The sequence below is a fragment of the Phocoena sinus genome, chromosome 1 (genome assembly GCF_008692025.1).
Source record: "Phocoena sinus isolate mPhoSin1 chromosome 1, mPhoSin1.pri, whole genome shotgun sequence".
In the NCBI taxonomy this organism is placed as follows: Eukaryota; Metazoa; Chordata; class Mammalia; order Artiodactyla; family Phocoenidae; genus Phocoena; species Phocoena sinus.
In genome coordinates, this window is record NC_045763.1 from 124588427 (window position 1) to 124605072 (window position 16646).

At 48.6% G+C, this 16646-nt stretch overlaps 1 protein-coding gene across 4 annotated transcripts in view; it reads left to right on the forward strand.

Annotated features, from left to right (window-relative positions):
* Positions 1-546: 546 nt before the first annotated feature.
* The window catches only part of RCSD1 (RCSD domain containing 1), a 69991-nt gene continuing 53891 nt past the window's right edge, over positions 547-16646 (forward strand). Inside the window, exons 1-3 of one of the 4 annotated variants that reach the window (XM_032607966.1) lie at positions 547-683; positions 1516-1552; positions 2731-2911. In XM_032607966.1, the coding sequence (XP_032463857.1) occupies positions 602-683; positions 1516-1552; positions 2731-2911 (300 nt within the window). In that variant the 5' untranslated portion in view covers positions 547-601. Of the gene's footprint in view, positions 684-1515; positions 1553-2725; positions 2912-11966; positions 12773-16646 lie in introns of those variants that run through there. The other 3 variants (XM_032607958.1, XM_032607976.1, XM_032607984.1) reach the window with 3 other exon arrangements.

The following is a 16646-nucleotide window of genomic DNA, read 5'->3' on the forward strand; positions in this document are numbered from 1 at the left end:
CCCTCAGAGCCACTTTCCCTTCCCCTTGGGTTGTCAGCGTCTCCCAGCACACAGAGCAGCAAGTCAGAACCCCAGATAGCCCAGCAAAAGCAGGGTGTTTACCAGATGGGTTATTTCCATTCTGGCTTCTGGGGACCTTCAGGAGGGGTGGGAAGGGAATATACGGGGAGCACAGTCCCCATACCTTCTCAGGGCTGCTGAAACTGAGCTCTGGGCCTCTGCCCCTCTCCCAGTTTTCCACTCCCTCCTCTCATGAAGGTCTCTGTCTAGGGCCCAAATAACTAGGGAGCAGCATCCCACCCTGAATGTTCTGAGACCCAGGAGCATAGTGGAGGCCGAGCTTATTTGCGTTGTGCGTCATGGGTTCTTACATGGCTGAGGGAAGGCCTGAGCAGGGCGTGGGCTACAGCCGCAAGTCACCTTGAGTAACTGTGATGCTATCTAAGTCTAACGGTTTCTTTCGAGTAGGCACTTCCGCCATCCTGTTTGTGAAGCAGAAACCTGTGCTGGGACAGCCCTGTTCTGAGCAGAAAGGAGGACTAGATGGAGGCAGAAAGGAAAATGCCCCATGAGTCAGAGTTAGAAGATATGGGAAGAGACTATGCTCCCATCACCAACTCAGTCCCGCACCTTTAAAAAGAAGAAAAGGAAAAAGAATCACAAGCACGAGTATGCATTGCAAGGTACCAAGAAACTTCCTTTCTTGCTGCCAGCTCTGCCCTAGTGCCCTCACCTCTGTAGCTGTGTGGCTGGAATGGGAAGGGACTCACCATTAATTCCTGGGAGTGCAGGCCCCATTCACTGGGCCTTAGAATGCCTGGCAATAAAAGAAATATTGGGTCCCTATTCATTTGAGCTTGTACATGAGGCTAAGCATTATAAAAGTAGCTACTGTTTTCAGAGTGCCTACCAAACTATGTAGGTGAGGCAAATAAGAATCAGAGTGGGTAAGCGACTTGTCTCAGAAAACATAGCTAGAAAGTAGAAGAGCTGGAATTCAACCTTCAATCTGTTTCTCAAATCAAGGGTCTTATCTTTACGCTCAGCTGAGTTAAGTGAACTAGAAAACACTTTGGCATTAGCGCTGTTAGTGTTTTTTGTGGGGTGTTTTTTGCGGTACACGGGCCTCTCACTGTTGCGGCCTCTCCCGTTGCGGAGCACAGGCTCCGGACGCGCAACCTCAGCGGCCATGGCTCACGGGCCCAGCCTCTCCACGGCATGTGGGACCTTCCCAGACCGGGGCATGAACCCGCGTCCCCTGCATCAGTAGGCAGACTCTCAACCACTGTGCCACCAGGGAAGCCCGGGCTGTTTGTGTTTAGAAAGACAAGCCTTAGAAGATTCTACAGGGAAGAGGTCATATTTCTAAGGCTGGTACCCAAAGAAACAATCTAAGTGCCCGAAAGTCTGCAGGTCGTGCTGGGTTAAGGAGCAGAATCAGGGCAGTTCTTTGCAGTGTGAGCAAACTCTCAGCTGGTTTCTTTGATCAGTTTCTCCATATATCTTTCTTCACAGTGCTGGTGATCACCTGGCCCACTGTCTCTTTCCCACGGTGAGTTGGGTCAGGGTTTGGGGTAGGGGTGGGGATGCAAGAACACTGCAGAAAGACACAGAGGCATCCCTGCCAGACGATGCCCTTCACACTCACAGGTCCCTGAAGGCATTCCCCCTCTGCTTCTCTGTGAGCAGTTGGGGGGGGATCCAGAAGGGGCACCTAGAGCTGATGGCCAGTGTATGAACTGGTAGCAGAGAGAGAAGCTGCTCCAGATTCCAGTTCCCCTGTTCCTCCCATGCAGCTTTGTTTTCTTCAGCCTCCTTGCTGCCCAGAGAGCTGGGATGGCCCTGGGGGAGGATTGCTATGTTGGGCCTATGGGAATCGGAAGTTCAGGATCTTGTCCTTTGCGCTCTTTCTTAGAGTACAATTAGGAACAGCAAAAGGGCCCTAAGGCAACAAGAAGTTTATGGGGGCTGAAATTCCACAAAATCGAACGCATCAGTCATTCGGGGAGAGAGAAAGACTGCTACAGGGAGCTTGGAAAACTGCTTGGATTGCTTGTTTTTCACTTCCTCCTCCTCTTCCTGATACATAGATGAGAGATGGATAGATTGAGAGTGGCTTCCTGAGAATCTGAGACTGCGAGGTGGAGAGGAAAAGAGATGACAGAGGGGAAGGCGGTCGACGCCGTCTAACACTGAGCATTGAATGCACTATCTGAACAGCCCCTCTGGGGTGGGGGGGGCGAGGGGGGCAGTGGGAGAACAACGTGTCAATCAGGGAGGGTTCTCACTCTCCGCCTAGGAACACCAGGAAAACCAGGTATGCTGTGAGTGCAAGTTTTCTTTAAATGAGGAAAGACAGGGGGTAGGAATGTACATAAAAGAAGTAAATAGAAAAGACGGGAGATAAAAAGAATGAAAGAACGACTCTAACCTCTAGGGCAAGAAAAATGAAAAGAGGCACGTTAAAGGAGGAAGAGGTGAAGAAGGACTGACACCGGGGCAAAGACCAGGGTCTTGGAGAAACTAAGAGAGAAAGAGGGGCCAGGCGGCTGTCCCATCCCCATGTTTGGGCAGATTAATGGAGTCGTGGCTCCCTCGCTTGCGTCCTGACCCGGGAGGGGACAGTATCTGTTTAGATTTGTGTCTAAATTTAAACCCTGATCGCCGGCCTCCTTGCTCCTCCCCCCCTCCCCCTCCCCCTCCCCCCCCCTTCCTCGTTCTCTAGCGCAGGGCGCGGGCGGCCCGAGCAGTCCCGCAGCCAGCCAGCCGGGCGCGCAGCCGCCCACTTACGCTGTGCCCGCCGCAGCCGAACCCGGCCCAGGCGGGAGCCGAACGGAGAGCGGGGATCGCGAGCCCCGGCCAGAGCGAGCGCGCGCTGCCGCCGCCGAGTCGGCACCTGGAGGACATGGAGGTAAAGGAGGCGGTGGCGCGCGGGCAGGGCGGCGAGCGGGGCCGGGATCCGAGCGGGGAGCCGGGAGCACCGGGCTCATTGCTGCCGCCCCGGGAGCACGGCGAATGCCCGCCGCTCCCACGCCTCCTGGCCAACTCCGGAGGCTCGCCCCTGGTCCTACCTAGGGGACCTCTCTGATCAGGCAGGGGGTCGGCGGGGGAAGACCTCAGGGAGAGGGGAGGGGCCTTTCTAGAGATACAGGTATTTTGCGTAGGGACCTAAATGCTTCAGATTAAAAAAGTGCTGTAAACTTTGTAAATGGGCAAATGTGCGACCAGAAACTCTCAAGAAAGCAGAAGCCGCTGGATCTGAAGATGTGGGTATTGAAAGAGAAACAGAACTGTTAACGTGAGGCACTTTTTTTGGCCAGTCCGTTGGCTTCCCTTTTCGATGAACATTGGACTTTTTAGAGTCCGGTCGCCCTCTTGCTTCTCAAGTCCCGCTTCTGTCGGTCACATCTTTCAGAACTTTCTGAAAAGCTCCCCTCGTGGGCAAATGGCGCTCCTTCTGATTAGACTTCAGACTCCCCTGTATGTCCCTGCGTGCATGGGAGTGTGCTGGCCACATATCTGTGTGTGTGTGTGGGGGGGGGTGCTGCAGGGTGAAGCCCACCACTGCCCGGCCTGGGATTTTCCTGGGACCGCTCCAGTGGGATCCAGGAACCACCCTCCAGTGGAGGAGTGGCCGGGTGTATTCCCCTCCTCCCTGCCTTCTCCACATCCTGAGGCTTCCCCAGATTTTCCCCTTGAAACTGAGTCCTGACATTTAGCCCTAAGCCAGTCTTAGCCAGACTTGGGCTTGCTTTTGAAAAGAAGAAAAGAGAAGGTGTGAATGTTACCTAGCTTTCAAGGTGATTCCCACCCTTTCAAAAGCTGAACTGCTGCTTCCAAGGCTGTGGTCAGCACTCTCAAGATTCACAGTCAGTTCTGCTAGCTCTTCCCCGCTCCTGGCTCTACACCAGAGCCCAGGTTGGCTCTTCTAAGCGAACCTCACTGCTTGGCCTACAAAGCACTGTGACTTCTCTGTGAGGGCAATAGGTCTGTCCTGGGCAGTTGCATTTAGGCATCCAGCTCTACCAGTTGTCTTCAGGGATCACCCTCAGGGAGGCCTTATAAAGTACAGGGGACTGTGGGATCCACCAGAGGCTGAGCTAGACCTTCTGGAAACAACTGTAAACTGGCGAAACTCCACGCAGATTAAGGATGGGAAAGGGTGGGAGGGAAGCCCAGCAGTGGGTGTTCACAAGTCTACTCAAAGATAGCCCAGAGCGATAAGATCCTCTCTGGCTGGCTACAGCTTCAGGGCAGAGGAGGGAGATGGCCCCGGGGATGCTCATGGGCTGAGTGAAGGTTCCTGAAGAAGTTGCTTTAGGAGTGGGTTTCCTCCTCTGAAAGTACAGGGTGCCTCAGGCCCCCAGGTAGAGGTACAGTACGATTTAGGACCTGTCTAATCTCTTGCAGAAATGGATGGAAGATGAGAGCAAAGATTTAGGCTTAAAAGCAGGTTGCTTGCTGCTTGAGGGCCAAATGCAAGTTTGAACTTTGTTCTCAGAAGACACAAGGGACTCCTTCCTAAGGTACTTTTTTCTCCCTCAGTTGAGGAAGGAACAGTGTGTGGCAGAGGCCCTGAAACTGTCGCTTAAGCAACTTCCTGTGTTTGGGGGGTGGTGAAAAGAGAAGGTCCTCCAGTGTACAAACCAAGACATGTAGTCATTGATGGGGGATTCTACCAAGATGGGGGCATTGCTTGGCCAGCCAGGAAGCCTGTCAGTTCGCGCTGAGTCTGTACAGGGCATGGGTTTGCTGGTTGGCAGTGACTGCTTTTGAAGTTCTTTTGTCAAAATGCCTGGAAAAAGAACTGCAACTGCTAGCGCTGGTAAAGGAAGTAAAGAGGAAACCAAGAGGCTGGAGAAGTGACGTTTCTCAGCCAGGACGTAAACTTTTCATGGTGGGACATGATATGCAGGAGTGAGATTTGGGAATTCCTGAAAAATCTCATAGTAAAACCCTCTTTTGAGAGGTGAAACCCACTTTTGAGACATGGAAGGACCACTATATATATTTGGTGAGAAATTGAGTTATATTACTTCCCAGTACTAGGAATTTAAACCAGGCCAACAAGAGTTACTCAGCATTCATTCTCTAGAGCCCACTTGCCTACTGGAAGTCTTTGGGAAATCTTTTCTTTTTTTTTTTTTTTGCGGTACACGGGCCTCTCACTGTTGTGGCCTCTCCCGTTGCGGAGCACAGGCTCCGGATGCGCAGGCTCAGCGGCCATGGCTCATGGGCCCAGCCGCTCCGCGGCACGTGGGATCTTCCCGGACCAGGGCACGAACCCATGTCTCCTGCATCGGCAGGCGGACTCTCAACCACTGCGCCACCAGGGAAGCCCAATCTTTTCTTTTTTTAAGTTACTTTACTGCTATCAACATCAATCATTATTTCAGCCCTCTTTAAGCCCTCCGCAATAAACAAGATAAAGATGCCTTTTAAAAGTTCACAATCCAATAGGGAAAATAAGACTTACCATTATATCTTGTCATGTATATAATTTTCAAATGCTTAAGTGCCAAAGGTATGGCAGTTGCAGACCAAAAGTTCCACAGTATTTCAGCGTTTCTATTAAGTCTCAGAAGAAGTCATAAAAGAAAGGTAGGTGGTGAGGATGAGAAGGCATAAGGAATGGGTGCCCAGAGAACATGCCAGCTTTGTGTAGGAAAGCAGGCCAGTTGGCTGGAGAGGAAAGTGGGGAAGCAGAGAGAGAAAAAAATGAAAGTAATAAGATAAAAACCACAGGGCCTCTGAGTATAGTGGATGCTGGCCAAGTGGGTGAGTGGGAGCTGGAATTCAAGCCATCTGGAAGAAAGGGTTACTTTTTCTTTGTAAAAAGTCTCCTTGCCTAGCTGTGCCCCAAAGGGGGCCTTTTTCTAATTTAGGCAGAGGCCAGCTGCAGCCCTCAAGGCCAGATAGTGAATGGCCCTGGATTCTGCTCCATGGACAGTAGGAAACTGAGTGGTGTTGAGTAAGATGGCGGCCACCATGTAGCAGGGATGATATGGCAGAAACACCAATGCATAGAGTGAGCCAGGAAACCAGACTCAGGAGCTTCTCTGAGAGTCCAGGCATATTCTGACTTTGAGAGAGAGCAAGAATGGAAAAGATGGAAAAGTAAAGGCCACGTGTTATAAGAGAAACCAAAAATGACTTCTGTGTTTGAGCCTGCCAGGGTGCCCAGATGAGTAGAGTTCTCTAAGATGCCAAGGAGAATGGCAGTATTGTTTTTATGCCTCTATAAGCCTTTTGTAGGCAGGGACTGTCATTGGTCTTTAGGTCTCCAGAGATTTGCACAGTGCCTAGATAATCATATAATTTCTCAAGAAGAACTTGCTTGATAAATGAATTGACAGAAACAGGGAACTCTTCCCCTCTCAGCCTGCAGCTCCAATATCTCTACCTTGGGAACCTTCACAGATGCCCTCAGACTCTACAGCACTCGCGACACTTTTTTCAAACTGAATTAGAGTACCAGGCAGAACTGTAACTGTCTGCTTACCTGGCTCTCTTCCTGGAAAATTCCTTGAGGACTGGGGCCATATCTTATATATCTAGGGCTTGATGGCACTCAAATGCTTGTTGAATGAGTAAATAAGTGGTTGAAGATGGGAGAAAGATCAGATATTTTTTTTTAAAAAAAAACAAGGTTTAGATATGTTAGTTTTGATTGTTCTAAGCAGGAATGTCCAGCACTCCATGAGAAGTACAGACCTCTTATAATGAAAATATGATTCTTCTCTAGAAGAGATAATAGGTGAAGTTACTCTGGATAGGAACCCAGAAGGGAGAAACGTATAATAAAGAAAGAGCTGGAGACTTTGGACATCAAAATTAAACTAATATTCTTAGTTGCTTAAATATAAATTGTAGGCAGTACCAAATAACCTAAGAGTGCTTGAAAAAGTTTAATTAAGACACAGACCTACTAGAGAATGGACTTGAGGATATGGGGAGGGGGAAGGGTAAGCTGTGACAAAGTGAGAGAGTGGCATGGACATATATACACTACCAAACGTAAAATAGATAGCTAGTGGGAAGCAGCCATATAGCATAGGGAGATCAGCTCGGTGCTTTGTGACCACCTAGAAGGGTGGGCTAGGGAGGGTGGGAGGCAGGGAGACGCAAGAGGTATGGGAACATATGTATATGTATAACTGATTCACTTTGTTATAAAGCAGAAACTAACACACCATTGTAAAACAATTATACTCCAATAAAGATGTAAAATAAAAAAGTTTAATTTTCCACTGAATAAGTAATGAATTTCTAATTTAGATGAAGACAGTTAAGGAGCCCTTTTCCTTAAGGTAACTCCAAGTCCTTTCCAGATATTATTTGTCATTCATCCATTTGTTCAGTGTTTATTGAGCATTTATTTTGTACTAGATCTTGTGCAGTAAATGTTAATTAAATATTTGGCTGTCATGTCTTTTCATCCTCACAGACTATCAGTATTACTGATGATGGGTCTGTGTGTATGTGTACATGCTGGTACATATAATGTGTTCATTTGGTAACCTACTTTTTCAATGATATATTTTTACTTCTTTAATTTTTTTTTCTTTTTGACTGCGCCAGGAAGCTCAGAGTCCTAACCACTGGACCGCCAGGGAATTCCCATACTTCATTAAATATCTTCTACCACAATTTCACCAACAGCCTTTGCTGGTTCTGGACCCAGCCTGTCACTGAGCCATGTGTTGGCTGCTGGCTGGAGCCTACGGCTCATAATTAGGGATTGCTTGGCCTCTGGGAGCTGGAGCTTGGCTGGTGGACTTGCAGGCCTGGCCAAGTACCCCGCACATTCCTGTCTGGCTCCCACTCTGTGGGACCCTCTAAGTACCACCGGCTTCCACTTAACAGGCACTTGCATTCAGTGGACCGCAATGACAGGGGGAAGTTCGGGTAGGCAGACTGGAAGGGCCCAGGCGCTATCGCAGGAGGGGGTGAGCCTGCATTCCTGGAGCGGAGTCAGGTTTCAGAGCCCGATCTGCAGCGTGGCTCCTCGCAGCCAGGCGAGCCAGAGTCTGGCGAGCACAGTTCCGTGGGAAATCTGAACACTGGCGGCTCAGCAGCCCAGTAATCTTATCAGGGCCTCAAGAGAACGTTTCGGTTCCAGAGAAATCTGAAGGCAGATCTGCCTTCCTAAAGTAATAGTTTTGGGTTTGCAGAGTCAGCTTGACCACCTCTACTCAACTCATTAGAATTTGAACATCTCAGAGCTCTGGGTGGAACGAAACAATCTCTAATTGCCATACTGTAAAGGAGAAAACAAGAAGCAGAGACTGAGGCTGCCTGGGGATTTAGGCACCACTGGACCTTTGGAAAGCCAACAGCTTGCAATTTTTCTCTCACCTGGGGAGGAGTAGTTCAGCCTTAAGAGGGAGAATGGTCAGTTTCATCACAAAATCAATATCCACCTCATGTTTGGCCTTCAGAGAGTTATGTAGAAGTTTTTAATCTCTCTCTGCAGAAGAAGATACAATGAAACTGCTAATACAGTACTAAGGCTTGGTCACCAGCATCAGTATTATTGCTCTAGGGCCCTACAGGAGCTCATCTCCCCAGTGGATCTACCTGAGTCACGCCAGGGGGGACAGTGCCCTCATACCGTGGTCTTTTGGGGGAGTGAGCTCCCCATCTTTTTCCTTTTGGGTTTCCTGAATATCTATCTCCTGGGCATTGTGGGAAATGACTGCTGAGCCGCTGAGGCTCACCTGTAAAGTCTCATTTGCATGGGTCAAATCTTATCTTGAGGGAAGGGGCTCCAGCCTCTGCAATTTCAAGCTCTGGCGCCTCCATAGGAGAGGTGAGATGGCCATTCAGGGCCTTTACACCTGTAAGAGACCCTCCTGAGATGCCATCAGAGCCCATCCTTAATGGAGAATGTTGTGGACCCCAGGCTGGAAGCACTAAGAAGTTCCAGACCTTGGAACTGGACATTCTCTCCACCCAAGATGCCCTTCATTTTGAACCTGCTTGTAGCCATATCGGGGCCACCTTCTTGGCCTTGGGGTAGCAATCACATATCTCTCTTAAGCTGGATCTTCCATAATCGATTGATAGCAAGTCATAGGACACCACACACTAGCTCTTTTAATTAGGTCCAACAGACATGCGTTGAGGCCGTACTGCCTGGCAGGCAGAGGAGATACTCGGCAGGCAGTGGAGATACGAAGATGAATGTTTCACCCTGCTGGTCTCTGAAGAGCTCAGGTCTAAGAAGGGGGGCAACCACCTACAGGCGTGTGGAGAACAGGAGTTTGAGTTCATGTGGACAGAGGAGAGGTGTCATACCCCGCCTGGGGTTCAGGGGGCTTCCTGTGAGAGATGTTTCTAAGTGGAGTCTGGAGGGATGCGTAGGAGTTGATCAAGTGCAGACATTTGGGAAGAGCCTTCCAGTCAGAGGGAATGACGAGCAAAGCACTGATGCTAGCAACAACATGGTATGAGTTACCAGCGGTTCGTTTCTGGAGGATAAAGCAAGATAAAGGTATTTGAAGTTGGGGGACTAGATGAGGGGTAAGAGAAATATAAGTTACAGTTCCTGCCATAAAAGGAGCTCTCTTCTGTTTGGGGAAACAAGATATACACATATGACACAACAGAAAAAAATACAAGATTGTATCCTGATAAGCTCTAAGGTGTGTGGGAGTTCAAAGTCAGCTTCTCTAATGGAAGCTAGAGAGAACTTGCTTCCTGTGCTGGGGATTCCCCCTACAAGTGTGGCTCTTCCCAGGCCCCCTGGCAGCCCTGGTGGTGCACAGCTAACAGGGGATCTCAACCCAGTGATTAGCACACTCGGCCTGGGACCTGCACTTAAAAGCTTTTGCTGAGGATATCTAATTTGAAATAGGCTCCAGGCCCCAAGGGAATGCCTTTGGTCACCCCCCAAGGCCCTCTTGCCTTCTCTGGCAGAAAGAGGCCTCTGGGAATAAACCACATTCACACAAAAAATCTCCTCTTTCAATTCACACCTCTACCTGCAGCCCCACTCATTCCTCCCACCATGATCACACATCCTGTGCATGCTCCAAGAAGCCAGCATTTCTCCTTTTTGTCCAAAGGCAGAACAGGGGCAAGCTGAGGTGGGCCCAGGAACAGCAGCCAGCCACGTGCATCAGCCTGGGCTGGGCCCAGCGAAACAGTGCAACATAAACGAGAAGCTGAGCCTTGTGGCTTGCTGTTACACAATCCAAGCACCCACACCAGAGGTCACAGAGAATTTATATCTCTCAACATGCCATAGAGGGCTTCCAGCTTCCTTGGGGCCTCCCTGCTAGACCCTTACCCTCCATAGTTCATTCCAAGCACATGAGCCAGATGGACAGTTCTCCCACCTTGATGGGGCCACGCACACCACACACACACCCCTGCCTCCATCTCTGAAATACATTTCCAGGCTTCAGGCTTCTGGCTTGTCTTGCTTTCGAGATATGTTTTGATGGATAATGGGAAATCCATTTCTGAGCATCCATACTGATGTCAGTGTGGGAGAAACCTAAAGCTTGCTGCATGGTAATCACTACCACTTGTTGAATGCCTACTTATATACAGAAGTTTTGCATAAGTTTATCTTTTTAATCCTCATAAAGTCCTATTCCATCTGTTTTCTCTTTTTTTTAAGGGTTTTTTTTTTTAACTTATTTGATTTTTGGCTGCGTTGGGTCTTCGTTGCTGCGTGCGGGCTTTCTCTGGTTGTAGCGAGCGGGGGCTGCTCTTCACTGCGGTGCGCAGGCTTCTCGTTGCGGTGGCTTCTCTTGTTGTGGAGCACGGGCTCTAGGAGTGCAGGCTTCAGTAGTTGAGGCCTGTGGGCTCCGTAGTTGTGGCACATGGGCTTAGCTGCTCTGCGGCATGTGGGATCTTCCTGGACGAGGGCTTGAACCGGTGTTCCCTGCATGGGCAGGCGGATTCTTAACCACTGCGCCACCAGGGAAGCCCCTTTATCATTGTTCTAAGCAACAAGTGCCAAGAGATCCGGAGCTAAGTCTGGGAGGGCCCCACCCCACCAGGGGCAGTACTACACCCTGTCCTTCTAGCCTTCCTTTCTGTGATGCCCTCAAGGGGTCTCTCTGGAGGAGTCCTTGGCCCCTACTGCCTAGTCATGCCTGAATCCCCTCACAAAAGCCTGAATTGAAGTACTTGGGAGGAGAGGAACAAGGATGATTCCAAGCCCTTGTGGAAATGCATGGGAGACTCAGAGGGATCCCAGTGCTCCAGGCTACTATAGACTGAATGCCAAAGTGCTGCCCAGATGGGCATCTAAAACCAGTGGAGTTGGCAGTTGCATGAGTTTGCTAGGGCTGTCATAACACATGACCACAAATGAGGTCACAGAAATCTATTCTCTCACAGTTCTGGAGGCCAGATATCTGAAATCAAGGTGTCACAGGAGACCCTAGGGGAGAATCCATTCCACACCTCCTATAGCTCCTGGTGGTTGTGGCTTTCTTGGCTTGTGGCCACTCTAGTCTTTGCCTCTTGTTCACTTCACCTGCTCTGTGAGTCTCTCATAGGGACATGTGTCATTGGATTTAGGACCCACACTGATAAGCCAGGATGATTTCAGGATGAAGAGCTACTTAAGTTTATCTGGGATCAGGACTTCCCCGCTGGTCCAGTGGTTAAAACTCTGCTTTCCAATGCAGGGTGTGCGGGTTCAGTCCCTGGCCAGGGAACTAAAATCCCACATGCCTTGGGGTGTGACCAAAAATTTAAAAAAAAAAAAAAAAGATTATCTGGGATCATCTCCACCCTCAGAGAAGATTGTGCCTAGCAAGATTATAGAATTAGGGCTTCCCTGGTGGCGCAGTGGTTGAGAGTCCGCCTGCCGATGCAGGAGACACGGGTTCGTGCCCCGGTCCGGGAAGATCCCACATGCCATGGAGTGGCTGAGCCCGTGAGCCATGGCTGCTGAGCCTGCGCATCCGGAGCCTGTGCTCCGCAACGGGAGAGACCACAACAGTGAGAGGCCCACGTACCGCAAAAAAAAAAGATTATAGAATTACATTTTATGTGATCTCATTTGATATTCTGTGATCAAGTACCTTATTCATGCGTTCTTCCATTCATTCATTTAAGAACATGTACTGAGCAGCTACCAAATGAGAATTTATAAGACACAGTGCCTGTTCTCAAGATCCATACAGTCTGGAGGAAGAGAGCAGGGCAGAAATGGAAACAATGATTGCAGAACGATGTGATGGGCTCTGTAAAGTCAGCGTGTAAGCAGTCCAATTGGACAAGCGAGGACAGGTGATTGTAGTGGTCTAGGCAGGCTAGCCTCACTGTAAAACAATTCCATAGTCTTACTTGTTGAAAACAATGAAGGCTTGTTTCTCACTCTGCGGAGGGTTGGCTGGGGACTCTGCTGCATGTCACTGTCGTCCTCCCTGTGGGACCCAGGTTGACAGAGCAGCCACCATATGGAACATTGTCAGTTATCATAGCAGAGGGAGGGTTCCAAAGGACTTGCCCCGGCCGTGGCTCTGGCCTGGAAGGGTTGGAAAGAGCCACATCAACTCGACCACAGGGATGAGGAAGTGCAATCCTCCTACATGCCCCACATGATGAGAGCTAGATACGTTTCGTGACCATCCTTTGGGTCCTGGTGGAATCTTAGAAGACTTCACAGAGCAGATGATCTTTGAGATGGTCTGGAAGTAAGACTTGTGTCTTTCAGGCTGACAAAGGTGTGAAGGCTGAGGAAGAAAGCATTTATCTGTGCCACTCCGGGCTCACTCACTTGAGACTTAACAAAATTCTCATGGTAAGAGATGTCCTTCCTGATTAAAACGAAAGCTGCTTTGCAGGCACAAAAAAATGTTTTTGGTGATTTCAGTTATTTTTCATGCTTTGAGATGTGATAAGGAGGAGTAGGTAGGTTTGAAAGGGAAGTCAGAGGGTGAATAGAATATATGCCCCATTTCTATAGGTTAAAATATCAATGAAGGGCTTCCCTGGTGGTGTAGTGGTTGAGAGTCCGCCTGCCGATGCAGGGGACACGGGTTCACGCCCTGGTCCGGGAAGATCCCACATGCCGCGGAGCGGCTGGGCCCATGAGCCATGGCCGCTGAGTCTCCGCATCCGGAGCCTGTGCTCTGCAGCGGGAAAGGCCACAGTGGTGAGAGGCCTGCGTACCGCAAAAAAAAAAACAAAAAATCAGTGAAATAGACATAAGCCATTAGGTGCAGCTGTTCAAAATGTTTCTCAAATATCTTAGCCCCAGAACAGCCAATACCATAGGCCATGCCATCAAGAGAGACGGCTTACAGGCATCCTTTTTGATTTGGAAGTGCTCCCCCATAGTGAATAGGGAATCTATGCCTTTTTCTACATGTAGTTATATAACACTTGGAATTGCCTTCTTTTCCCCTATAAGCCTGTAAATAAGCCCTGCCCTTGGTGCCTAAGGAAGGGGTTAGTGAAAGTCAGCCTGTGAGTAACATGGACATTAGACAATGGAATTTGAAGGAAGTGGAAACACCAGGTTGCCTTCTGCCCTCTGTTCTTTTTAGGTTTCCTTTGTTGGTTGATTGCATCTGGGATAGGCCAAGGGTGTTGCTGTGTAGAGAGAGAAACCATGAGACCTGAGTTTCAGGTCCAGAGTCAGTGACTAGCCTTAGGGTTCTTGTTGGTCCCTCCGTCTGTAAAACTGGTACCTGCTTTCCCTACCTTATAGAGCTATATTGAAAAGAAAATAAGATCATGCATCATAAATAAGATACTTTTTTTAAAATTTATTTATTTTATTTATTATTTTTGGTTGCGTTGGGTCTTCGTTGCTGTGTGCGGGCTTTCTCTAGTTGCTGCGAGCGGGGGCTACTCTTCATTGCGGTGCGCAGGCTTCTCATTGCTGTGGCTTCTCTTGTTGTGGAGCACAGGCTCTGGGTGCGTGGGCTTCAGTAGTTGTGGCACACAGGCTCAGTAGTTGTGGCTCGTGGGCTCTAGAGTGCATGCTCAGTAGTTGTGGCACACGGTCTTAGTTACTCCATGGCATGTGGGATGTTCCCGGACCAGGGCTCAAACTGTGTCCCCTGCATTGTCAGGCGGGTTCTTAACCACTGCACCACCAGGGAAGCCCAAGATACTTTTATAAAGTACTTTAAGGTACTTTATATCCCATATATATAAAATATCCCATAAAGTCATGGTGATATGATTATTAATATCTATTACATGGAGATTGTGCAAAATTGTAACAACCCTGAGTGTCTTCTGTAAGAAAGCTCTGGTGTTCTGTTTGCCTAATAGAAGGTGGCAGAGGGAGTACAAAGAAGGTGATGTTGGAGAATATGAGCAAAGCTAAGGCTTCCATTATGGACCAAAAAGGACACACAAAAGAGGCTTTGATTTGTGCAGTGGTGATAAGGAAAATACTTTACAATTCTGCCGTGCTTTTTTGTCAAAGCACTTTCCCATATCTCTTAAGTTAAAGCTCTAAAAATTCCCATCATTGGCTCTAGTATGCTACAATGCACATAGTACAGTTGAACCTTGAACAACATGGGTTTGAACTGCATGTGTCCACTTATACTTGGATTTCTTTCACTAAGTGCATCGTACTATAGTCCTACATGATCCACGGTTAGTTGAACCCGTGAGTTTAGAACTTTGGATACAGAGGGTTGACTATAAAGTTATACATGGATTTTCACAGATTATTGACTTTGGGGGAAGGAGGGGGTTTCTAACCCTCTCGTTGTTCAAGGGTCAACTGTATGTATCAACACACCCTTTTGAATGAACACAGGAATGCTTCATATTGCTTCAGGGTAGCACAATGTAGGGGTTAAGAGCACAGATCTAGGAGCCAGACAGCTGGATTTGAATCCTGACTTTGCCAGCTACTAGCTTGTGGCCTCTCTGTGCCTTGGTTTTCCCATCTGTAAAAATGGAAATAAATAATCATAGTACCTACATGATTGAATTGTGAGGCTTAAATGAATTAATACCAATGTACCTCAGTATCTACAGGGGATTGGTTCCAGGACCCCACCCAACCTCAGATTCTGTGGATGCTCAAGTCCTTATATAAAATGGCATAGTGTTTACATATAACCTACACACATTCTCCCATATACTTTAAATCATCTCTAGATTACTTATAATACCCAACACAATGTAAATGCTGTGTAAATAGTTGCTGACCCGTGGCAAATTCAAGTTTTGCTTTTTGGAACTTTCTGAACATTTTTTTCTGAATATTTTTGACTCACAGTGGTTGAATCTAAGGATACAGAACCTGTGGTTACAAAGGGCCAACTGTATTTGTGTAAAGTGTTTAGAACAGTGCCTGGCGCATAGTTGATGTGATATGATTGTTGACTAAAGTTTTTATAGTCATTTAAAAGAGAATGGCCTCTTTTGCTTTCGGTGCAGCTTTGACTGGGACCCAGGATGGGCTGAAGTTCTCCAGCCTGAGAGTGTTGGGTGGAAGGGTGGTTAGTGCCCGCTGCATGCTGACCTCTGCTGGTGGAGCTCTCTGGACTTCTGTATGCGGTTGGTCCTCGGTGGCAGTGCTGGAACAGTACCCACATAAGTCCAGAGTAGAACCAAGGAAACAGCCCCGGGGGAGCCTTAGGCATGGAACAGCAGCTGCAGGCTCACAGCGCATCCAGGGCCTGCAAGAAGAAGGGAGTATTATTGGCTCAATAAATGCATTTCAAAGAAAGGGAGACAGCAAGTGTATTCTGTGGTTCACCCTGGTAGAGCAGGTGAAATGAGGAGGTAGGAAAAGGGAAGAAGACAGTCCAACTGAAGTATGGCATCCCTTCCTCTTTCTCCTTCTTGCTTACATTGGTCACCCCTTCCCTGACCTGTCCTCACCTTTCACACCTGCATGGGAGTCCCCTGCTGGGGAGCTGAACAGGGTGGGATTCTGTGATTGCAAAGGCAGCTGCAGGGATTGGAGACTGAGAAGCTAACCATTCAGAGCCCTTCTCAGCTGACATCAGTCTCAGCTTGACATCAATCCCGAGCTTCCTGCCGTGCTGAAGAAATTAAGTGCCTTCATATGCCAGCAAGGGTTTTCTGGTTTCTCAAATAGTCAGGGTAGCTCAACCTGCTCTGAATTCACCCTGCCAAGATAATTACTTGCAGTAAGTAATGCAAGTAAGGGGTTTTGGTAAGATGGACTCAGAGGTGGTTGAGCTACCTAACACCTAGCGTAGCTTCACTGCACTTTTTTTTTTTAAATAAATTTATTTATTTTATTTTTGGCTGCATTGAGTCTTTGTTGCTGCACGTGGGCTTTCTCTAGTTGCAGGGAGCGGGGGCTCTTTGTTGCAGTGCACAGGCTTCTCATTACGGTGGCTTCTCTTGTTGCGGAGCATGGGCTTTAGGCTCATGGGCTTCAGTAGTTGTGGTGCACGAGGGCTTAGTTGCTCCACACCATGTGGGATCTTCCCAGACCAGGGCTCGAACACCGTGTCCCCTGCATTGGCAGGCATATTCTCAACTATTGCGCCACCAGGGAAGCCCAGCTTCATTGCACTTTGCATCCCAGGTCCTTCCCAAGGGAAGTCTCCAAGGGCAGGCCACCGGGCTCTGTTGTTGGCCCTGGCTTGTTAAACATGTTTGTTAATGACTTGGATGAAAAATAGAAAGAAACCAGATGACCCACAGCTGGGATAGTTAATATG